Here is a 26,588-nt window from a genome sequence, read left to right as displayed (position 1 = left end):
TAACCTGCGCGTTTTAATCTAGAACTACTTGGTGAAAGTTTGGGGCAGATTTGTCCCCAGAAGAGAGATACATCTGACAAAACCTCCCTTTGGAAGTATGATTTATAAGTATTATATCACTCTTTTATTATTGAATTTTTTTTTTCATTCTAAAATTCTAATTCTGAAAATGCTAAGTTTTTCTATGGGTAGGTTTAAGCTTTGGGTTACACGGCAGTAATTAAAAAACTTTTAATTTAAAAAACAAAATGTCCTCACTTGTATAGTAAAAGCTTCATTCAGCAAGGATGCATTAAATTGATCAAAAGTGACAGTAAAGACATTTATAATGTTAATTTTCAAATAAATGCTGTTCTTTTGAACTTTTTATTAATCAAAGAATCCTGGAAAAATAAAATGAATCGCAGTTTCCACAGAAATATTAAGCAGCGCAACCGTTTTCAACATTAATAATAATCATAAATGTTTCTTGATCATCAGATCATCATATTATACTGATTTCTGAAGGATCATGTGACTCTGAAGACTGGAGTAATGATGCTGAAAATTCAGCTTTGATTACAGGAATAAATTACACAGTTATTTTAGTTATTTTATTCACATTTTTGCTGTATTTGCAGAAGACTCATGCATTTTCTGTAAAGCTGCTTTGAAACGATGTGTATTGTGAAAAGTGCCATACAAATAAATGTGAATTGAAAGAGACTTCTTTCAAAAACCAAAAAAAATCGTATTTTTGAAAAGTGCATATACAGTATATGTGATGTGTGTATAGGAATGCCGGCAGGTGGAGAGAAAGAGAAGAGCAGATTTCTGCGAGTCTGTCCGTTTTTCAGTGCCAAGAGAGAGAGCGTGTCTGAGAGGAAGAAAGGAAAGAGAGAATATTATGCAATGATCTCTCTATCCACCCACAGCTTTCAAACACTCTCCAGCATAATTCACATAACACTTATATAACGTTCTCACTGAATCCCACCTCAACCTCCACCAGGATCTGTTCTGTTCTCGCAGGAAACATCGATTGTGCTCCGCGTGTGTGTTTGTTCTTGTGCTTGTTTTAGTGTGTTACTTTCTCTATTAATTAACTTCTGTTGTTCTGAATCAGCCAATTAGATTGATTTGCTAATTACTCACAGTTCATTTCAGGATTCACCTCACATTCAGTACCAAGTGACATGTGGGGGTGTGTGTTTTACCTTTCTTTATCTATACGTGTGTGTGTGTGTGTGTGTGTTCCTGTGTCTAATTAACAAATAAACTGAAATTCTATTTCCAGATTGGAGCAAAAGTTCAGACTTGTTGGGCGTGTTTGTGCGTTGGCATTTTATCTGTCTCAAATAGACTGTTATTAAGATGAAAGGTGACTTTGGATTTTCTTGTGTTGTTCACTAATGAGATCACACACACAATGCACACTTTTATCATTTTATTCTGTTTGCTTCTTTCGCAAAGAACTTTTGTCAAACTTCTGATTCAAGGCAATGAGGACTGCCTGAAACTATCATTAAAAGACTCTCGGGACAGTTGACAGAACTGACACTTGTTCAGTCTGGCCAATGCTTGCGTCATCATGAAAGTTTGTCATTTGCACGTGTTTTTAAGTATTTTCAATTTAAAGGTGCCTTATGTAAAAATAAATAAATTCATACTCCACATTCCATACCAGATGGGGGCAGTATACCTCCAGAAAGTGAGTTGGTCTACTCTAGAGTATGAATATCTTCAAGCTACTCCCCTTCACCTTTACCAGTGAATATGTTCATATTCGTTTTGTTCATATTACATTTTTATTGTTAGTTTGAATTACATTAATTTGACAGACAGCATTCGCTGATGTTGACCAAGCTAGCGCCAACGTAACCAGAGCTTCCAACTCTCACGCATTAACCGTGAGACACACGCAAACACTTTTCACACGCTCTCAGGCCACACATCAATTTTCTCACGCACAGAAAAATCGCGAAGCAAAGAGGACACGGAGACCGACAGACTAGACAGAGCAGGTTAGTTATGATATAAAAAAATCTCAGCTCTCAGATTCTGTCAATTAAATACCGTTTTGGCGCTTGTAAATGTTACACGACAGATCCCTAGCGCATGTGAACCGATCATCTCTACTAGCTAATAGTAAAAAAATCACGAACACTGAAAGATACAGTAAGGTTAGGCTACAACTTACCAAAATGTATTCCTCATACATAATATCGACCAATCAGTGTTTTTTATCATCGTGAAGAGGTCAATAACACAGCTGGAGAACAATTATGTCAGATTTACCTCAGGAAAGCCATTTAATATACATAATATAGGTCACGTAGTTGGCAAGAAAAAAAGAGCAATAGAGATTGTGCTATGTGTACTATATTACAATACTGTATTTATGAACGTTATATACGTTTATCGAACAGCCTTCGATACATTTCTATGTTATAACTTCCCGAAAATCTACACAAACATATAAAACAAACTTCTAACGAAATACTAACAGCATCTTACTTACCAATCCAAACGAAATGTTGCAAGTTCGAAGTCAAACCTCATTTTTTTCATGTCCATTAGTTGTCTCCAGCGATGGAAAGCAGTGCCAATGTTTACTCTGGTTCTGTTCCTTTTTTATCATATTTTATTTGAATGTAGTAGTGGGCAGTAGGCTACTTTCCACACGATTGATAAGCCGTGCGAGTTATTCGTGTATTGCATGTTTGGCTGGTGGTTATGTTGCCGGCATACCGCCTCCCATGGCCGAAACTGGTATTACGACACCTGTCGGGCCGTGGCTATTAATGCTAATGCTAATTCAGGTTGATATCTCTGCAGCACTATAACTTGACATTTTTTTAATGACATCATCGCCCTTATTTCTTCTCATTCTTTTGATGCATGTAGCTCATTTTTTGGATATTTTTACCTCAATTTTTACATAAGGCACCTTTAAACATTCAAGTGATTTTTAACCATTCAGATTCAATCGTAAGAAGACGCGAAAGAGAACTCAATTCAGCTGTGTGAGACTCGGCTTTGTGAGTGTGCGCTCAGAAAACAGCGTTTTCTTTCACAAATCGAGTTCTCTTCCACAGCTTCTGCTAAATACACACAACAAAAGTATGTCAAAATGTCCGCCTTGGCGAGTATTCACGTAAACACTGTCGGTTATGTCTTAATTGAACATAAACAGTTGATAAAGAAAATGCATGTGTATCAGTAGATTGGATCTGTGCATTCTCTCTTAAAGTGACAGCACCTAATATTCCTTCTGCCGTTTGTGCAATTATTGTTAATTAAACGACAAAAGACAAAGAGAAAAATCACTCACTGATCTTGACTGAACAACTTTTGTAGTTTTAACTAGGATTAATCTATATTTAATTCACACAGAATGCAGTGTTATTTTCCGTTTGATTATTTCATTTCTCTACCTGAATACTGTTAGACAGACTTATCTGAAAATCTTAAAGCACTGTTTATTTCATGTGTATCTTTGTTCTGTTGTAATTATTTTAGCTTTTGCTTGTTTTTTTAAAATTTGTTCTTATTTTATTACTGAAGACTCGCTGGTCTTCAATAACGTTTGAACTTTACATTAGTTAGGCTAGTAGTTTTTGCTGTGGAATCGAAATTGGAATCAATCAAGAATTGTGAAATTTTGGTGGCTTATTTATTGGAATATCATGTTACATGGGTCAAAACAACAACAAAATGTATTTATTTAAATGTTTTTGGGTTGGAGCTAGTGAAAACTTTGGCAGGGCAAGTAAACCACTGGCCCAGAAAAATATCTTTAGCATTGAGCCCTGTGTTTGCTTGTTTTTTTGTTAATTATAATTTATAATTTCTAAAAAATTATACTTTAGTTTTAATATTTCTTTTCTTGTAATGTGCTGATCTTTGAGTCGATTGTGGATGAAATTGTCAGAAAGTACTGGTCGTGAAACTGCGTTGTTTTCATGATTCTTTTTTATATTCACACATTTACATCTGACGTTTATTACATTTTCTATTTTCGTCTGTTGAGGAAATCATACAGTCTATGCATAAACTGTCATGAAGATGACAGACATGACAGATTTTGCGCAAGTATGTGACGCACACAGGCGCATGTGCGAATATCACACCCCTCTGGTTTGTCATATTTCAGGCTATTGTGTGTGGAGAGACAGGCGGCTGAAAGTTCACAATCCAAATTCTCACTTTGAATCTATAAAATAGCTTTTTTTCTTTTCTTGTTGCTATGGGCTGTTTTCAGTTTTAACTTCATACGTGTGTCGCTGCTATTGCTCTGTAATAACCAGCAATGTAATTTTTCACACTACACTACATGTTGGAAAAAAAAAAGTAGCTTGTTAATGGAAAAAACAGAATTACTGTCATGCTACTGAAAAATGAATTCTAGCAAGATAATAGCTTTACCACTTTTAGTTAGTTAATCCCTCAACACTGATGATATTATTGGCTAATATTCTCCTCTCTCCTTGGTTACATCAGCAGAAACGTTGTTGCAGAGGTATTGGATTTTGGTGAAATATTACAAAAAAAGTGTTTGTTTGTGTGTAAATTGTGTGTCTGTTGTTTCTCGTGCAGTTCTGGATGTCTGCTTTAGCCACAACTCTTCCTGTACCTTGTGGAGCCTTCATGCCTGTTTTTGTCATTGGTAAGTGTGCGTTTGGGTTTTTCCTTTTAAAATTTTCCTTTTTAAGGCAAGATATCTTAGGTGAATAGGGTAAAAACTTAACTAATAGATCTCTCCATAGTTGATTAATCACAGTAGATTAACACAGTTGTGTTAACTTACAAGTTTTTATGTTAGGCTTAAATTTACAAACAAGGCCATATTGAATTCAATTTATATGATAAATAATTTGCATGTTTCCTATGATTGTTTATTAATTTGCATATGTTTCCAGAACATCTTAACGTTGGATAAAGTCACATTCAAAACCCTTTTTTCATTTTGATGACCTATTAGAGTTAAAGGTTTTCACTGAGGGGATTTTGGGTTTCTCCTTTTATCACTCCAGAAATCAGAAAATACTGTAAACTGATAGAAAAAAACTTTTTCACCATGTTTTAGGAATAAAATGTTAAAAATATATCATGCGAATAATATATGAACAAACCCCTCAGTAATATCCTTCAGAATATAGATGGGAATAAAACTGTAAGTTTTGGTGTATATAACTGCTGCTGAAGTGGAGAAAAAACTCACCGACTTTAAAGATATGTAGTGTAATTGAAACCTACCGATGCAAATAGATAAAGTGCAATAAAATAAACACTTAAATGTGTATTTTGTCTGAAAGAAGATATGTAATGGAAGCAAAACAGCAATATCTCAAAATTGAACACAGCATGAAACAAAACTAGTATCTTGCCTTAAAATATTACATTTTCACAATATTGTATGTGATATATTTAATCAAAAATGATGGAGACATTAAAATGTGACACGTGGATGTCAAGTCATCTTTATTTATATAGCGCTTTACAGAGATAACAGGAGAATAATGCAACAAAGTTTGTTTCTAGAAGAAAATAGCGTCACAGTCCAGCTTAAGTAAGCTCAGTGATGGTTCATTTTATTGTAAAAAGAAAAAACAAAAGTTATTAATTTAGTTAATTTATATATATATATATATATATAGCCAGTAAACCGTGATGTCATCGTCCAGCTTCAATTCTCATATAATGGTGTCAATGCAGGCAGATCAGTAATATTGTTGAATATTAAATTAAATGTGAGTGTGTGTGTGTATGTGTGTGTTTCAGGTGCTGCGTTTGGCCGTTTGGTGGGTGAAAGTATGGCCGCTTGGTTTCCAGAGGGAATTAATACAGATGGAATCATCTATCCCATAGTGCCTGGAGGATACGCTGTTGTGGGTGAGGAACAAACTCATGCTCATACATGTGATGTCCTTTAACAGACATGTTCACACACACACACACACGCACACACACACACACACACACACACACACACACACACACACACACACACACACACACACACACACACACACACACACACACACACACACACACACACACACACACACACACACACACACACACCTTCATCACAGCTAATTACCTTTCATGGAAATTGCCTCAGTGTTGCCATAGTGATTTTAAGAGGCAGTGATTTAGTTTTGTTGTGTTGTGTTTAGTGGATTGCTGGTTTTCATTGTTAGTAAGTCTTTGATTAGTAGCCACTAGATTTAATTATGAAATAACAATAACCCCTCTTGAATAATTATTATTTTAATTATAGTTTAACAGACAATATAGAGAAGGGTTTAGAGAAGTGTATGATTTTGACACAAGAAATTGCCCTTTAATAGAATATTTTTGCTTAATAAATTGGTAACACTTTACAGTAAGGTTTCATTTATTAACATTAGTAACATTAGTATCATTAGTATCATTTGTAATATTGACCAATACTTCTATTGCATTTATTAATTTTAGTTCATGTTATTCTCAACATTTACTAATACATTATTAAAATCAAAGGTTTTATTTGTTAACATTAGTTAGCTGACATGAACAAACAATGAACAATTATATTTTTTACTAATTAACATGAACAAAGATTAATAAATGCTGTAAAAATATAAATGTTCATGTTAGCTAATGTTTTAACTAATGTGAACAAATGAGACCTTTTTGTAAAATGTAACCAATAAATTTAGGATAGTTTTGACCTATTATTTATTTATATTTAATGCACAATCTAAGTATCTTACATTTCACTGCAAGTTGTATCATGTATATAACTGTATGTAACAGATAAAAGTCTTGAATCTTGAAAAATACTAAAAATAGTTTTTTAGAAAAATTAAGGTATAACTAGTAGATATAAATTTCATTAATATTTACAGTTTGTTTATAAGTCTACATTAGTGTTGCACACGTGTGTCTGTTGAATTTCTTTGAATTGAACTCAGTGTATTCCTGCTCTTGTCAATTCATGAGTTTGAGTAAGTTGAATTGGTCCAATAGTTTGTTTATTTTGCATTGTTTGTTTTCTTTTTGCCTTATTAATTTAAAGTGAACCATTAATGTATTTAATTTGTTTTGTTAAAACTCTCTCTCTTGTTGACATAGTGGAGTTTTTATCATGGGGATTTTGGATATCTCTTTTTATCACTCACATAAATCAGAAAATACTGTAAACAGCCAGAAAAAATATTTTCACCATGTTTTTTAGGAACAAAATGTAAAAACAAATCAAATGAATGTTAAATAAACAAACCCCTCAGTAAAAACCTTCAGAACATAGATGGGAGAAAATCTGTAAATGTTGGTGTATATAAGTGTTGCTGAAGTGGAGGAAAAACTCACAGCCTTGAATGATGTGACCCTGGACCACTAAACCAGTCACATGGGTCAATTTGTTGAAATTGAGATTTCATACAGCATCTGAAAGCTGAATAAATAAGCTTTCCATTGATGTGTGGTTTGTTATGATAGGACAATATTGGCTGAGATACAACTATTGTAAATCTGGAAACTGAGGGTGCAAAAAAATCGAAACATTGAGAAAATCTCCTTTAAAGTTGTTCATTTCTGTTGGCGATTGTGCAGCATTCACTCACACAAATACATGTTTTATATATTTACGGTAGGAAATGTACTAAATATCTTCATGGAACATGATCTTTACTTAATATCCTCATGATTTTTGGCATAAAAGAAAAATAATTTTGACCCATACAATGTATTGTTGGCTATTGCCACAGATATACCCGTGCGACATGTGACTAGTGACGTGATCCAGGGTCGCATATGTATTGTAATTGAAATCTACAGATGCACATAGATAAGTGCAATAAAATAAACACTTAAAAGTGTTTTGGATGTTTTCTTTTACATTAGCCTGAAAGACACATTATTGAAGCAAAATAAACCATAACTGACTAGTGTATAAAAAACATTGGTTTTGTCTATAGTGGTTTGGGTCTATAGTCTCTCTCTCTCTCTCTCTCTCTCTCTCTCTCTCTGTTTAGGAGCGGCGGCGTTATCCGGAGCGGTCACACACACCGTTTCCACAGCCGTGATCGTGTTTGAGTTGACGGGTCAGATAAGTCACATTCTGCCCATCATGATCGCTGTGATTCTCGCCAACGCCGTCGCTCAGAGTCTTCAGCCGTCCATCTACGACTCTATTATCCGCATCAAGAAGCTGCCGTACCTGCCCGAGCTCGGCTGGGGCCACCACGAGTGAGTTCTGGCTCTTCACACCAGTTCTGCTAACATTCTGCTTCCTCAACACAGTGTTTTGAAGGATTCAGTAACTATCACAGAATATAGACGTAGAAAAACACTCTTTTATCTCAGTCTATCACAGTTACATCAAGTCATTCCCTTGATTTGTGACTACATTTACATTTTTAAAACATACAACAATTTCAAATTGTATCTTTAAGTCTGGCTGTGTAAGGGTTATTTTAGTTAAATAAAACTAAAACCGTAACAAAACATTTTCGTTTCTTGAAATAAAATATAAAACTTAAACTTATTTTATTTTATTTTAGCAACATTTCTCATTTTCGTTTCGTTTTAACTTGATGTGCTAAACCAACTAAAACTAAATCTGAAATAAACATTTATAAAAACTATATAAACATTATAACAAAACCATGCAACGAAATTAATAAAACTGAGTAAAATTAAAACAGAAAATGTTTAAAAAAAACATTTTTAAAACCTATAATAGTATCTCAGTGATGCTAAAAAACACTGGGTTGTGTGTAATTATATTGTAAGGAAAGTTTCTTTAAATACAGTTCTTATTTTTATCACTGTAAAAAACAAAACAAAAAAGAATTCTTACTCAGTATCTTTGTGTTATTTTCCAGTACAAATATAAAAAAATTCCTAAATTTTCTGAGCCCATTTTAAGCAAAAACTCACTTAATTTTGATACCTTTATTTGAGAACCAAAAGATATTAAGTCATAGCCTGGCTAACGTCAGACCTCTTTCTCATTGAGACGTGGTCTGGGAACCACATGTTCATTTTCTCGTATTTGAGGCGTGGTTTATGAATGCCCAGAACCGTTTATTGTGCGCTACGAATGTCTATCAAATGTGCCTGTACGTAGCTCATAGCCAATCGTTTCAATTATACCAGATGACGTCATCATCATCTTGCTGCTCCCTCTCCGTTCTGTGATTGGTTCCCCTTTTTGAGGGGAAAATCTGGTCCATGGTGTCCAGGCTGCCTAGCAGCGTGAATAAAATCACGCTGCGCTCAAGGCAGCATAGGGAAACCCAGGCTAATTTAGTCATGCTTTCTGAAAAAAAAAAATCTTTTTATTATAAGAATGTTTAGATATTTGTACTGGAAAACAAGACAAAAATAACAAAAGTAAGAAAATATTTTTTTGCAGTGTCATAAATCCAAATCTGCGTTTCTTAAAAACTCACAGGAAGTTCCTGAAGGAACTTGTGGCGTAAATGTTAATTCACTTCCAAGTTTCAGAACTAATAACTCAACCATTGTAATGACTAAATAAATGAAATAAGTGGCAAATGCTTTTTTAATGCAATTAAAATATTAAAATATTATTTTCTTGTTACTTTTAACTACATTAACAAATTTACTTTAAATCTTTGTTTAATTTTTTTAAGTGATTTACATTTTTTCTTTGGCATTAATGCACTTTTCCCCTTCATTTAATTGAGTGGCACTCACAGTCCTCAAGACAGAGCTGGTGTTTCCTCTTAATTAGTGTAAATGGACAATCTGTGCGTAAACAGGGTCTAAAGTTACACAACACACACACACTGTCCCGTGTAACACGTCAGACTAATGGCAAACTGTGCAATACACACACAAATCTTAGTTTCTGAGGGTTTTCAGATGTACACACACACACACACACACACACACACACACACACACACGCAGGTCTTTTGCTCAGAATGATTGTGTTTCTGCCCTGGTGTCAAACTCATCTACTGCATCTCAGAGACGAATTTATACCTGTCAAGAGAACAATTACACTCTGTGTGTGTGTGTGTGTGTGTGTGTGTGTGTGTGTGTGTGTGTGTGTGTGTGTGTGTGTGTGTGTGTGTGTGAGAGAGAGAGAGAGGGAAGCTAGATTTTTTGCTGAGTTAGAATCTGCAGAAAACTCACTTCTCAGCAGGACACACACACACACACACACACACACACACACACACACACACACACACACACTCATTGACATTCACTGCTCTGTATCTCGTCCTCTCTCTCTGTCATTTAACTTTCCTTTCAGTGTGTTTTATTGGCTCGTCTGTTTTACACACAATGTTGCCAAAATGTCAATCAATACAGGAACAAAATATGTCTTGTATGCCAACAAAAAACTATTCAGTTCAAGTTTGAAACTATACATATTGTTTAAAAGCAGCCTTACAGAAAATGCTTGTTTCAGTGTTACAATTTACAAAGTATTCTGTTATCAGATGACCGTATCAAAGTAATGTGTGTATGACAGTCATACACAGCTATAATATAATGCGTCATGTGGTTCATATCAACATAATGAACGTGTTAGGCAGCGATTACAACTTGTGCATGTAGTGATTACAATATAAGGATAATGTGTGAGAAGTTGCTGTTATCTGAAGTCTTTGCAATTGTCGCCATCGCCTGAAATCATCACAAAAGCAAAATGATCAATTTCGCGTTTATGCATATTAAATATATTTGTGCATTTTCTGAAGTAAATGTGAGAGGTGTTTGTGGTTCTCTGGATGGTTTGTCTCTCTAGATCGCACTTTTTCCAGAACAAAATGTTTATTTTGTAGTAATTGATAAATATTTATATCCTATTAATAAAATATAATATTTGTGTGATTATGTTTCCTACTAAAACGTTGGTAACAAACTGGGATATTGTTTGCGACTAAAACTAAAACCATAAATAAATAAATAAAACATTGTTGCATGAAATTAAAGAACAGTTAACTGAAATAAAATAAAATATAAAACAACTTCAACTTATTTTATTTGAGCTAATTGCCGAAAGCAAAACATTTCTCATTTTAATTTAGTTAAACTTGATGTACTAAAATAACTAAAACTGAAACAGAGATCAATTAAAACTATGTATAGACATATAAAAAAATAAAAATGAGAAAACACAGCAAAATTACTAAAACTTACACTAAAATTAAAATATAAAAATAAGAACTAATTCAACATGTTGATGATAACTGTAATAGGATCTCAATGATATTAAAATAACACACTAACAAGGTTGAATGCTTAAGTCTGGATGATAGTATACTGTGTAAACTGTGAAAATAAAATGTGGTTAGTTTAAAATATATTAATTATTATAATCACAACAGACTTTTGATGTGCTTGAAAGAGCAGTTCTCGTGCTGTTTTAATGTTGTGCCTGTTCACTAACTCTACGTACACTCTTTAATGGCGCTGGCTGTAATGGGGATTATGAATTCTGCTGCAGTGATTGCATAACTGTGGGAATCTCTGTCTGCAGGAAGTATAATATTCGTGTGGAGGACATCATGGTCAGGAATGTTCGCTATATCACACTGAACTGCACATACAGAGACCTTCACGACGTCCTCACGACAGGAAACCTCAAAACACTGGCGCTGGTGGAGTCTGCAGGTACAGCACATGCGCGTGTGCTGGGAGTAATCAAATGAGAATAAAAAAATAAATATATCTAAACATTTTTTTGGGGGGGGGGGGTAATTTGCAGTTAATTAGATAATTTAATCGCTTGACAGTCCTAATTTAAATAGAATTTTTTTTTTTTTCAAATCTTTTTTCAAATCTTTTTTTTTTTTTTTTTTTTTTGACTACTGTTCAAAATTTTGTAAAATGTTACATTTTTTGTAAGAAGTCTCTTCTGCTCACCAAGGCTGCATTTATTTGATCAGAAATACAGTAAAAATTTAAATTAATACAGTATTTCATTTTAAAATAACTGTTTTCTAAGTGAATATATAGTAAAGTGTAATTTATTAAATTTATCAAAGCTGAATTTTCAGCATCATTACTCCAGTCTTCACTGTCACATGATCCTTCAGAAATCAGTATAATATGATGATTTGATGATCAAGAAACATTTCTGACTATAATCCATGTTGAAAACAGTTGGAAAGTTCTCAAGATTCTTTGATAAATAGAAAGTTCTAAAAGAACAGCATTTATTTGAAATAGAATCATTTGAAACATTCTAAAACTGTCACTTTTGCTCTCGTCTCTCTCTCTCTCTGTCTCTCTCTCTCTTCTCTCCTCTCTCTCTCTCTCTCTCTTCTCCCCTCTCTCTCTTCTCTCCTCTCTCTCTCTCTCTCTCTCTCTCTCTCTCTCTCTCTCTCTCTCTCTCTCTCTCTCTCTTCTCTCTTCTCCCCTCTCTCTCTTCTCTCCTCTCTCTCTCTCTCTCTCTCTCTCTCTCTCTCTCTCTCTCTCTCTCTCAGAGTCCATGATCCTGCTGGGCTCTATTGAGCGCGCTCAGTTACAGGCGCTCCTGAACGAGCATCTGGGTCGTCCTCGGCGTCTGGAGTTCATACGAGACCGAGTCGACGCCGAGAGAAAGCGTGTGTCTGTGGCCAGCACTCCCAGCAGCGAGGAGGGGGGTCAAAAGGTCAACCACGAGGTCCGCTTCCAGGTCAGAGTGCACACAGTTATCTGACTCTCACATCAGAATGACCTTTTCAACAGCGTTTCAGATTTGTTGAGGCATGATCTTGAATGTGTGTGTGTGTAAATTGTAGATCTCCACAGAAGAGTCGTCGTTTATACCTGTTCGTCCGATCTCCCCGAAACCTCTTAAACCTGCGCTGAAGAGGACGCCTGTGGCCGAGAAGAACATCGAGATCCCCACAAGTAATATCACACACACAGTTAGACCTCAAGCTGATTTGCATAGTGCTTTTCACACTAGGTGTGTATGACTTTCTTCTTTCAGACGAACACAATCAGAGTTATATTAACAAATGTCCTGACTCTTCCAAGCTTTATAATGGCAGTGAATGGCTGTTTCTGTTTTGAAGTCCATAAAAGTGCATCTGTCCATCATAAAAGTGCATCTGTCCATCATAAAAGTGCATCTGTCCGTCATAAAAGTGCATCTGTCCATCATAAAAGTGCATCTGTCCATCATAAAAGTGCATCTGTCCATCATAAAAGTGCATCTATCATCATAAAAGTGCATCTATTCATCATAAAAGTGCATCTGTCCATCATAAAAGTGCATCTGTCCATCATAAAAGTGCATCTATTCATCATAAAAGTGCATCTGTCCATCATAAAAGTGCATCTATCATCATAAAAGTGCATCTATCATCATAAAAGTGCATCTGTCCATCATAAAAGTGCATCTATCCATCATAAAAGTGCATCTGTCCATCATAAAAGTGCATCTATCATCATAAAAGTGCATCTGTCCATCATAAAAGTGCATCTATCATCATAAAAGTGCATCTATCCATCATAAAAGTGCATCTATCCATCATAAAAGTGCATCTGTCCATCATAAAAGTGCATCTATCATCATAAAAGTGCATCTGTCCATCATAAAAGTGCATCTGTCCATCATAAAAGTGCATCTGTCCATCATAAAAGTGCATCTATCATCATAAAAGTGCATCTATCCATCATAAAAGTGCATCTATCCATCATAAAAGTGCATCTGTCCATCATAAAAGTGCATCTATCATCATAAAAGTGCATCTATCCATCATAAAAGTGCATCTATCCATCATAAAAGTGCATCTATACATTACATATTGTTTTCCTCATATTTTGATGGTTTAAAGGTGCATTGTGTAATATTTAGGAGGAAATGCAATATCATATACATAAGTATGTTTTCAGTGGTGTGTAAAGATCTTAATGAACCGTTGTGTTTTTATCACCTTAGAATGAGCATTTCTCTCTACACACACCGCGGGTCTCCTTACACACACGTTTCTACAGTGGCCCTGAACGGACACACGCGTTTCGTCACTGACACTGTGTTGTTCTTCATGTAAAGAAGCTAAAGCTAAAGTCAGCGAATAAAACACTGACACAATGATGAACAAGTCACAATAATATTCACAATAACATATCGTTTCACTGAATAATTTCTGAATTTATCTTTGTAAAGAAAGCTCATTGAACTGGCTACTCTCTGCTGTCTCAGACGACGACATCACTTCCTGTCGCCCACCATAACTTCTGTTGGGTGCAATTCACAACCTCACCACTAGATGCCGCTAGAAATTACACACTGCACCTTTAATGGATCTCGCACATTAAACACATATATATCCCCTCCAGACGTCACTTCTGTTGTTCTTAAAGACATGAAGTGATTCTCATGCACTGAACTTTTGTAATACAATGTATATTTAAGAAAAAACAAATGTTAAAATGGTGTTCAGTGAAACTTAGGAGCTATAATTATTTAATTGATTAGATTTTGAAAAGTGGTTTTGTTGATAATAATCAACCATTATTACTGGTTGATATGTTTTATTATTTTTTAATATTATTAATATTATTTGCAGCATTGGTTATGTCAGCATAAATGAGGCTGCAAAAACTCTTAGATTATGATAAAAAGATTATGATTTATAATACCAGGAACCTTTATTGCTAAAGTTAATGAGGTCAGTTTTGATCTCATGTTGATTAAAATAAAACTCATTATAAAAGCTACACTTTTACCCAACCTCTTAAATTATACAGTGAATATAGAGATAATGTTAATGTTGAGGAAAAGAAAGATATTGTGCAGAATGTCTTAATTGTTATGATGAATTATATTGTGCTAAATACTGTTGAAGATTATGGTAATAACTCTTTCCCTGCATTTCTTTTTGTTAAAGTTGCCAGCCTTCGCTAGCATTATTGATCATTTTCACAAAACTTTCATGGATGAATATCTGAACATACAAAATATCGAAAGAAATATCAGATCCTCTGCTTTTAAACCAAAAATACATTGCATTATTTGTTATTAACACTTGAATGTGGGTACGTTTCATAATAAAAAAAGAGTTAAAATACACACATTTGAAAATAAATTGCAAACAGTGAAGAGACCTTCTAATATTGACTGGAAAGTTAAAATAATTCTGCATTAATTAGTGGTGTATTATACTGATGTCAGAAGTGTGTAAACTGTGAGTGTTTTCTGTGTGTTTGTCAGGTCCTCATGATTCTGGCCTTGGCTTAAAGAATCTGCTGTGTGTTCGACCTCAGACAGATGTGATGGAGGTAAGACACACACACACACACTCACTCACTCACTCACTCACTCACTCACACTCTCTCTCTCTCTCTCTCTCTCACACACACACACTCACTCACTCACTCACTCACACACACACACACACATACGTGCACACACACACACACTCACTCACTCACTCACTCACTCACACTCTCTCTCTCTCTCTCTCTCTCTCTCTCTCACACACACACACACTCACACACACTCACTCACACGCATACACAAACACACACTTTTACACACACACACACACATACACTCTCACACTCAGACACTCACTCACTCACTCACTCACTCACACACACACACACACACACACACACACACACACACACACACACACACACACACACACACACACACACACACACACACTCACACACACTCACACACACACACCCCCTCATGACTGTAGTTGTGAGCCGTCGGTCTCGTCTGCTGCTGTTGTAGTGATGTTTTACTCATAACTGTATGTAATATGAGGGTAATGGTGTGTTGTGTGTGTGTGCTGTTTCTTCTCCTCCTGTAAGAATAATAACGTGGAGCTCACACTGGCTCCTGACTGCCGGCCGCACAAGCGCGTGAGGATTTCGGTGTTGGTAAGAGCCACGATAAAACACTGGCTCGTCAAATCATCGCGTCATCATCTGTCATCATGTCGTTCTCATAAACGTCTCCCTCGTTCCTGCTCCTGACCTTTGACCCGATACGCAAATAAATATTTACTAGAATTTAGAGTAACAGATTTTCTTGCCAAGATTCCGGGATGTTATTAGTTTTTATAGTACTATAAACAATCCACAGCACAGTTTGGTTGTTTTGATCGTTCTGCGCTGGAGCAGGGTTCAAAGGTCAGTGTAATCAGTCACACTAATCAGTGTAATCTGGAGGACACCAGCAGGGACGAGGGACACGACCAAGCATGCACATCTGTCAATCATCAGCATGACATCAGAACTGCCCAATCAGTGTGAGTTGCATACAAAGTGGGTGGAGCCAATGAATGAAAGACTTGTCTTGCTCACCCAATCAATACTAGAGTTTAGATCTTAGTATTTTCACCTAAAAATGATCATTCTGTCATCATTTACTCCACCTCATGTCGTTCCAAACCTGAATTAGTTTTTTTTTGTCCATGCAATGAAAGTCAATGAGGTCCAGTGTTGTTTTTTTTGTCTATTTTTCTTGAGTTTTCAAGGTCTTCAAAGTCCTTTAGAATTGAATAGCTAAATATTATATTTATTTTAAAAACAGTAATGTTTACAAGATTTTAACCATATTGTAAAGTTTTTAAATCTATTTATGAAAACATAAATAACTTAACCCTAACTTTTATCCCTCTGGTGTGGTTCGATCATTTTTAACCGGAAATTATTATTATTATTTTTTGTTTTTGTTTTTTACTCCATTGAAATTGTATGAAACTTGGTAAAGGTTTTAACACTTGCTGTGTGAACACACACAAAAATCATGGACATGATTCGAACAGGTTAAATGGTCCTGTGAACAATAGTCACACTTGTGCTCCTCGCGGTCAAAAATTACGCATTGGAAACGAATGTGAGACGAATTTCCTCTAGTGGAAGCGTTTGGTACTTTAGCCGAGCAACATCTCACTGAAAGCTCACTTTTTGAGACATCAACCTCAAATTTTGAACACAACTTGTTTAGATTTATGGCTTTGATTTTCTCAGTTTAAGAGTAAAACGTGTTTTGGAAAATATATTTCATATAAAAATTTAAAATAGTATTTTTGTGCATTTTTCATAACAATAAATGTAAAATTATATAACTTTTTTAAACTCTGCCAAGTGTCATCTTTAAAAGAGACCAAAATGAAGTCTGTTCTCCAAAACATTCAAGATTTATGACCGTTTAAGTTCAAAGTTAACTCAAAAAGTGAATTCATGGATTATGACTACTGCATAAATATAATTTAGTACCATAAAATCCCCTAAAAATATTAAATAAAAAACATTATCGAACTAAATTATGGTACAATCATTTCATTGAAAAAAAACTTTTTGGGGTTTTTGACAGACCCATTTGTACCAGAGGGTTAAACTTAAAAAATAAGTTATAATATAATATTTAAATTATATTATACTATACTATAACTTATTTTCAAGTTATTTATGTTTTAATAAATCAATTTCGGTAAAACTTTACCATAAGGTTCCAACTACATTAGTTACAATATAAAATTTTGGCCGATACCGATAACCGATAATTCTTTATATTTTAAAGCCGATAACTGATATTTTGGCCAATAAATCTAAATCCAAATTTTTAAATTATATTTTTAAAGTCTCACCATTAAAAGCCATGTTCAATCCACGCAATTATAATGATGTTCTCATGATAATTTTATGTAGCCGATATAACTGTGTTTTCCTTTTTGAAGTGATTCCAGTCATATTTCAAGCAATTTAAAACCAGAACAGTGCGCATCTGAAGTATCTCCATTTCCAATCCATTATTTATCGGCTTTAAGATATCGGCCAAATTTTCTTATCGGCCCGATAACGATAATATTAAAAATGAACATATATCGGCCGATATATTGTGCATCCCTAGTTAAAATGAACTAATGATAAAAAAATTTTATACAGCATTTATTACGTTTAATTAATGTTAATTTCAACAGTTAATAATACGTTATTAAAATCAAAAATTATAATCTGTTAATAGTAATTAATGGACCTGAACTACCATGAACTAACAGTAAACAGCTGCATTTTTCAACTAATATTAACAAAGATCAGTAGAAACTGTAAAGTGTGCTGCTTATTGTAAGTTATGTGTGGAATGATGTTGATTTACAGTGTGTGTCGCTGCAGTTGTTGAATGATTGAATGACACACATCTTCTGTAAAACAAATACATTTCTGAAAGCTCAACTAGTATGTCAGTGGTGATGTCAGACATGTTGCTATGGAAATACTCTTGCATACTTTGCAGCGTGATATGAACGTATCATAACGGCGACATAATGATAAACCTGAACCTTCTGTGACGGCAATGGAAATCTGTGTTATTATACGGTTCTTGCTGATTTTACTGTCAAGAATAACTGAATTATGTGTGTTCTAGTTGTTTTCAAATACATCTACAGGCCACAAACCCTCATGATAGACTATAATCACACTCTCTTTCTCAGGTAGTCGTGCAGTAAATGTCTTTACTGGTGTGTGTGTGTGTGTGTGTGTGTGTGTGAGCGAGAGAATGATCTGGACCCGCAGGCCTTGGCTCTGATCATTAGATTAGGCTCACATTTCTACAAAAACCAGCGCTAATGGATGGATGTTTTATTAATGCGTAGAGTGTCCTGCAAAAGATTTATTCGCCAATATGCGTGTGTGTAATGTAATGTAGTTCTTTTCTGTGGAAAAGTGCAGGATGAGCTCATCGATTAGCTGTAGTGTCCTGAGATGAAGAGCAACTGAAATCTGTCGACGCTCAGAGCGATTGATCAGATGTGTGTGTGTTTCCAGTGACACAACACATTAGCGTTACAAATCCGCAAAACGCAACCATATATTAAACTCTAATTCACTGAAAAAGTTTTTCTAGTAATTTGCTAGTAATTTTCACAATTAGTCGAGTCACATTTATTTCTATAGTGCTTTATAGAAAAAGCAATAAAGAAATATAAAGATTGATTCAAAGCATTGTTTTTGAAGCCTGCAAGTTTCTGGATGGAGAGGGTTTTTAGATTTAGACATGTTGTGTTTCTTACATAATGTCACTGCAGTTTATCTGAGTGTGTGAATGTGTGTGAGTGTGTGTGAGTGTGTGTGAGTGTGTGTGTGTGTGAGTGTGTGTGAGTGTGTGTGAGTGTGTGTGAGTGTGTGAGTGTGTGTGTGTGTGTGTGTGTGTGTGAGTGTGTGAGTGTGTGAGTGTGTGAGTGAGTGTGTGAGTGTGTGAGTGTGTGAGTGTGTGAGTGTGTGAGTGTGTGAGTGAGTGAGTGAGTGAGTGAGTGAGTGAGTGTGTGAGTGTGTGAGTGTGTGAGTGAGTGAGTGAGTGAGTGAGTGTGAGTGTGTGTGTGTTCTTATTTGAATCTAGTGTTCTGCATGTTTCTGTGATGTTGGTTTAGGCCATAGAAAACATCAGTAACCTGATATAAAGTCAATGGAAGTCTATGCAATGTCCTCAGTAATACAGTGAAACAAACGTGTGTGTGTGTGTGTGTGTTTCTCTTCAGGAGGATCCAGACGCAGACGATGACATGACTCTTGGAGAGGTGAGGACATTTCAACACACAGACTATTGAAAACCTAAAGCCACGTTTACATGCACCCAAACAATCCATCAGTAACTGGTTTGACGGCTCAATCTGACTGAAAAGCCTCGATGTGAACGCCTCAGTCGAGCAGACTCAGATCAGATTGGACAGGGTGCAGATCTGAAATACTGACTAAACTAAGCATGTAAACGCGTGAATCTTCTCAATCGGACTCAATACTCAATGCAAACATGAAGTGCCGTGATGCATACAGTATGCTTACCCTTTTATAAGATCTCTGTATATACGTTTACTACGTGCGAACGTGAGAATGTTTATGACCTGATCAGTGGAGGAGACTAAATAACTACTACATATTGACTTAAAAAAAGCTCTTCTGACATATTTGCCAGCTTACGTTTTAGATATGTCAATGAATGAATGTTAATGAAATAAAGTCATCAAGGACAAAACAACAATTATTCTCACAGTGACTCCGGTGAGGCTTTCGTTATCGCTTTCTTCGGTTCTTAACGCAGCCACTTTTGCTTGAAATGCATGTAATGCACATGTTAACGAATGTGTGGATCCGATTGCAAAGTTTGGGTTTGAGGGATAAACAGAACTGAAATCGGATTGGATTCATTCAGATTGACGAAAATAAGTGCATGTAAACATACAGAATCTGTAGATTCAGTTTTCATATGAAGTGTATGATAATTATTATGATGCCTGACTGCACTTTATGAACTTTTTCACAATTTCAGAAGAGCAAGTTGTCAGAAATCTTTGCATTTCCATTTAATCTAACAGAAAAAAAGAAATCCACAACTAGTTAACCAATAACTAGTGTTCATTATTTTTAGTTAATTTTTTTGTTTTGTTACATTTTTCAATATAAACAATGAGAAAAATTAAAATAGTGCAAAGCAACATAACAAATTAAGAAGAGAATACAGTGTTATTGACATAAATATGGTAACACTTTACAATATGGTTTTATTTGTTAACATTAGTTAACATGAACTTACTATCAACACAACTTCTACAGAATTTATAAATCTTAGTTAATGTTATTCTCAGCATTTACTAATACATTTTTAAGATCAAAAGTTGTATGTTAACATTAGTTGAACTAACATAGACATGAACTTTTTTATGAACTGACATTAACAAGGTTAAGAAATGCTGTAAAATATATTGTTTATTCTTTGTCAATGCATTAAGATTAAGGCTTAAAGTTCTTAACCAGAAATATAAAATGGAGAATGCAAAAAATAAAAGCACAAGTAAAATCTGTGTGTTTCTGAATGCAGATTGAGGAGTGGGAGGAGCAACAGCTTGACGAGCAGGTGAACTTCAACAACTGCAAGATTGACCCCGCCCCCTTCCAGCTGGTGGAACGCACTTCACTGCACAAGGTGTGTGTGTGTGTGTGTGTGTGTGTGTGTGTGTCTGTCTGTCTGTCTGTCTGTCTCTGTCTGTGTGTCTGTCTCTGTCTGTGTGTGTGTGTGTGTGTGTGTGTGTGTGTGTGTGTGTGCGCGCGTGTGTCTGTGTGTGTGCGCGCGTGTGTGTGTGTGTGTGTGCGCGTGTGCGCGTGTGTGTGTGTGTGTCTGTCTGTCTGTCTCTGTGTGTGTGTCTGTGCGTGCGCGTGTGTGTGTACACGTTCAGGATCTATATAAATATAAGCTGACGTTTTTAATAAAGTGTTTTGCTCACACACACACACACACATGCTGACACTGGATTAATCGTCTGCTTTTGCAAACTCACTTGTGGCAACAGCAGAGAAGTGTTTATTAAGACTCGCTCTGCAGTGGTCCACACACACACACACACACACACACACACACACACACACACACACACACACACACACACACACAGATGCATCATTCTCTCCTGCCGGCAGCGGTAAATGTACTTAATGTCGTCCATTCATTCTCAGATACACCTACACCTATTTCCACACTTGCATGCACACTCTCCTTTATCTCTCTCCATTAACACACACACTCTTACTGTAGATATTTATTTTATATTATATTATACCCAAACTGGCATGTATCATGCTTTATATTTGAATTCTCATGTGAATTCAAAACATATGAAACACACAAAATATGTGAATTCACTGGATAACTTACTAGATTTGTGGTCAGAATTTAGTTTTAAGTTTAGCAAGTTTTCTAGTAAATTTATACTAAGTTAGCCACTTGAAATGTTACCCAATTTGTCATACACCCTGCTCACAAAACATGTAAACTTAAATATGAAACTTTATAACTTTATTAATATTTGAGTTTACATGTTTTGTGTTTTGTGTGCATGACACATTGAGTAACATTTCGAAAACGTACTAAATTGAAAACTTAATTCTGTGGTCGGAATTCTGACCACAAATTTAGCAAGTTTTCCAGTAAACTTTAATTTTGTGTGCATTAGTTTTATGTTTTGTGTGCATTTTGTTGCTTCACATCTGAGTTTACATATTTTGTGTGCATAGGGCATGACACTTTGAGTAACATTTCAAGCGGAAAACTTACTAAATATGTGGTCAGAATTTAGTTTTATGTTTTGTAAGTTTTCCAGTAAGTCCACATGTTTTTTGTGCTTTTTGTTGCTTCATATTTGAATTCTCATGTTTTGTGTGCATGACACTTTGAGTAACATTTCACGCAGAAAACTTACTAAATGTAAAACTTAATCCTGTGATCAGAATTTAGTACGTTTTCCAGGAAATGTAATGTTTTCCACTTGCAATGTTACCCAAAGTGTCATGCACCAACAGTCACAATGTAATTTTTCATGAAAACACTAGCATGTATGTTCATATATTTAAAAAAAATTATATACGGTTTTACTTTTTATTTTTTTGCTAAGAAGTTTTTGTTCTTAATTTTGTTCTTTTTATTTAAAATTCATGTGTTGTGCCGATGTTGCCAGGTAACATAGTCTTCCTAGTCTGTCCAGTCACATGACCTATCACATGTTCATTTACATTAACATTTATTCACTTTTATGTAAGCTTTTATCTGAAGCTGTTTATTACAGTGCCAGCGATTATTCACAGTATATAACGCCAGGTTTATTAGAAAGCTAGAATAGGAAACAAGCCAGAGCAGTGGTGAAATGCAGAATATATATAATTTTTTTTCAATTCTTTCTCCAAGTCAAGCATTTATCATAAATTCTGTGCTATGCTATGTGCTTTTAACATTTATTTATTAATAAGTGAAACATTTCAGATAAGATTTTAACTTCATGTTATGATTATAAAATGCACAATATAAATTCATCACTTAATATTGTTAATAGTGTATTGATTTCTTTACAGGAATGCAAGTTTAATATCCTTAATGATATTTGAGATTGATTTTTCTTTCTGCAAAGCGTGCTTTTTTGTGGCAACAAAAAGACACATTTGCTTTAAACATAACTGGTGCTTCAAATATAATGAAAGATTTCTATACTAAGAATGTGCCTTTGGCTGTAAGAGCTAAAGGTGTTTGGGTTGCATCCCTGTGGTTTAGAGGATATTAAACTCATTTATTTTAAAAGACCAAAATTAAACAGTCATGTTTCAATGATGAACCTCTTTGTCTCTCTGGCAGACTCACACCATCTTCTCTCTGTTGGGTCTGGATCACGCGTACGTCACCAGTATCGGACGACTTATTGGAGTTGTTTCGCTGAGAGAGGTGAGAGTTCAGCAGTCACACACAAACACCAATATTACAATATTATATCTCTTTTATTATCTCTTCTGCTCACCAAGGCTGCATTTATTTGATCAAAAATACAATAAAAATGGCAATAATGTGAAATATTATTACAATTTAAAATAGTTGTTTTCTATGTGAAGTGTAATTTATTCCTGTGATCAAAGCTGAATTTTTTACATGATCCTTCAGAAATATTTCTAAATGTTGAAAATAGTTGTGCTGCTTCATATTTTTGTGGAAACCATGATGCATTGTTGCATCACAGGATTCTTTGAAGAATAGAGAGTTCAAAAGAACAGCATATATTTTAAAAAACTGAATCTTTTGTAACATTATAAATGTCTTTAATGTCACTTTTGATTTATTAATTAATGGGAACGAATAATATCATGTGTGCGATTTAGTAAAACTAGTGAACAAATTATATTGTGCGCACGATTTAGGGAAATTAGGGAACAAATTATTATATTGCGCACACGGTTCAGTAAAACGAGGGAATTAATTATTATATTGTGCGCACGATTTCGTAAAACTAGTGAGCAAATTATTATATTGAGCGCACTATTTTGTAAAACTAGTGAGCGAATTATTATATTGAGCGCACGATTTAGTAAAAATAGGGAACAAATTATTATATCATGTGCACAATTTTGTAAAAATAGGGAACAAATTATTATATCATGCGCACAATTTTGTAAAAATAGGGAAAGAATTATTATATTGTGTGCACAATTTCTTAAAACTACGGAAAGAATTATTGCGCACGATTTAGCAAAACTAGGGAACAAATTATTATACTGTGCGCACGATTTAGTAAAACTTGGGAACAAATTATATCAGACGCACAATTTACCTAAAACCAAGGAACAAATGATTCAAATGTGCTGACGTATTGGTAAGTGATAGAAGCGAATTGTTAATTTGTAGCCACGATATATATTGTGACGTCGTGCACTTTCCCAGAGAAACAGACAGGAGACGAGGATCCGGTTTATAAGCACCAAACGGCTGAAGTTTATTTCCTGAACGTGTACAACCTAAACACGGGTATCAGGAGGTGTCCTAACTATTCCCCAAAACAGAGATGTCCTTCCACTTCCACTTTCTTTTCTCCGCCACCCGCTAGTTCCCCCTCAAAAACCCCCCTTTCCTCCCTAAGCCCCTCCCCCTTAACCATTTCCCTCCCGGACACCTCCCCCCAACAGTAAGTGAATCAAGTAAACATATTTATAACAGAGAATAAACAGTGTCAGCGCCACAATATATATTTTTTTTGTCCGCATGTCATGTGCGGTGCTCTGTACATATATAAATCATACTAAAACAACTAAACGTATAACACTTTTGAGGAGTTGTTAACCAGCTCTGGTTTGTGTCGTAGCTGCGTAAAGCCATCGAGGGCTCCATGACGGTGAAGGGAGTGAAAGTGCGCCCCCCGCTGGCCAGTTTCAGAGACAGCGGGACGAGTGGCACGAGCAGCGAGAGCGAAGCCACTGAACTTCACAAACTGTGGGACCGTCACACCAGCATCACACTTCCCAGAGAACACCAACCAAACACCTCCGACTCCGACGACAAGTCCCAGTGACGGCACGCCAACTATTCAGAGACGCATCCAAAAAACCTGGATTCTCCGCTCGCTTTCAGGTCTTCCTGTCTTTACTTCCTACACTAGTGTTGGAGAATCAGGGAGCATCGAGACTTGTGTGTGTGTGCTTGTACAGTATGTGTGTTTATATGTGAGACAGATCCATATGTTACCCTTTCAGTCACTCTTTTCACTTGTGATAACACTTTACAATAAGGTTTCATTTGTTAACATTAGTTAAAGGGATAGTTTAAATTAAAATTTAAATTAGCCCATGATTTACTCACCCTGAAGTCATCCTAGGTGTGTATGACTTTCTTCTTTCAGACGAACACAATCAGAGTTATATTAAAAAATTTACTGGCTTTTCCAAGCTTTATAATGGCAGTGAATGACTGTTTCTGTTTTGAAGTCCATAAAAGTGCATCTATCCATGATAAAAGTGCATCTATCCATCATAAAAGTGCATCTATACATCATAAAAGTGCATCTATCATCATAAAAGTGCATCTGTCCATCATAAAAGTGCATCTGTCCATCATAAAAGTGCATCTGTCCATCATAAAAGTGCATCTGTCCTTCATAAAAGTGCATCTGTCCATCATAAAAGTGCATCTATCCATCATAAAAGTGTATATTTCAAAACAGAAACAGCAATTCACTGCCATTATAAAGCTTGGAAGAGCCAGGACATTTTTTAATATAACTCTGATTGTGTTCGTCTGAAAGAAGAAAGTCATACACACCTAGGATGGCTTCAGGGTGAGTAAATCATGGGCTAATTTTAATTTTTGGGTGAACTATCCCTTTAACGCTTTAACTAACAACGAGCTGTGTGTTTTCATTACCCTTTGTTAATGTGAGTTAACAAATGTCCATGTTAGTTCATTAACTAATGTTAGGAAATGAAACCTTGTTGTAAAGTGTTACCAAAAACCGTGATACACAAGATCTGTTTGGACGCTTCATCTGTCATCATGGAGTCTGTGGGCATTCATTCACCTCTCTCTATATATATATAAAGAGTGTACAGTATGTGAGCGGTGTAGGCGAAACGCAGAGAGAGAAGAGTGATGGAGAGAACGAGACGGAGTGGGAGTGATATCTTTTCACTTTTGTTGTTGTTCCTCTCCGAGAGCAGATTTAGTTGCTGTTTCAAGCCAAAGCCTTTATATGTGTGTTATCTGGTCAGATTCAGACTAACAGCGAAACCGTATCAACTCATCGAGCTCTGATACTGTTGTGTAATAATGCGCACTTTTATGGGTTTCTGATTTGGAAATGACGTAGCCTGAACACTAACGAGCCTTTTTAAAAAAAGATTCGCCACCATTTATCTTATGCATGTTTTGCACTAAAAGGACGGTTGAACACAACGATAACATTTGAACTGACAATATTGTTATTCATGCAAACTAACAGTGAGAGTATGTGCTTTGCAATAACCACTAATTTTTGTTTTATTTTTTTTGATCCAGGAGAATGTAATGTTCTTTCAGATCAGTTTAGCACTTAAAGTTTGATAGATCCAGAGATCACTGTTTGAGTCTGAATATGAACAGCACGTCTCGTCAGACGGGAAAATCTCTCCGTCTTTCTTTCTCTCTGTTGTTGAAACTTTGGCAGGACAAGTTTTAAAAATGTCTATGATGACTGATGATGAATTTCACAAAACCTGTCAAGATCAACTCATATTGAGAACCAAATTTGAGTGTGTTTGTGCAATTGACCATTAAGATTTTTTAGATTTTCACATTTTTTATTGTGTTTGGATGTTTTGGTTTGTTTTGCATTTTTTGTTGT

General features: G+C 35.3%; 1 protein-coding gene across 2 annotated transcripts in view; it reads left to right on the top strand.

Moving 5' to 3' along the window:
- The window catches only part of clcn2b (chloride channel, voltage-sensitive 2b), a 68,859-nt gene extending 43,936 nt beyond the window's left edge, over nt 1–24,923 (top strand). Inside the window, exons 13-24 of one of the 2 annotated variants that reach the window (XM_084126617.1) lie at nt 4,579–4,648; nt 5,764–5,874; nt 8,004–8,217; nt 11,495–11,628; nt 12,444–12,634; nt 12,741–12,852; nt 15,164–15,231; nt 15,778–15,846; nt 19,452–19,490; nt 20,789–20,893; nt 23,087–23,173; nt 24,579–24,923. In XM_084126617.1, the coding sequence (XP_083982743.1) occupies nt 4,579–4,648; nt 5,764–5,874; nt 8,004–8,217; nt 11,495–11,628; nt 12,444–12,634; nt 12,741–12,852; nt 15,164–15,231; nt 15,778–15,846; nt 19,452–19,490; nt 20,789–20,893; nt 23,087–23,173; nt 24,579–24,785 (1,407 nt within the window). In that variant the 3' untranslated portion in view covers nt 24,786–24,923. The remainder of the gene's footprint in view (nt 1–4,578; nt 4,649–5,763; nt 5,875–8,003; nt 8,218–11,494; nt 11,629–12,443; nt 12,635–12,740; nt 12,853–15,163; nt 15,232–15,777; nt 15,847–19,451; nt 19,491–20,788; nt 20,894–23,086; nt 23,174–24,578) is intronic. The other variant, XM_084126618.1, reaches the window with a different exon arrangement.
- The last annotated feature ends 1,665 nt before the right edge of the window (nt 24,924–26,588 follow it).

Source organism: Abramis brama (assembly GCF_963993115.1).
Source record: "Abramis brama genome assembly, chromosome: 10".
NCBI classification, from domain to species: domain Eukaryota; kingdom Metazoa; phylum Chordata; class Actinopteri; order Cypriniformes; family Leuciscidae; genus Abramis; species Abramis brama.
This window is presented reverse-complemented; position numbering and strand designations above follow the sequence as displayed.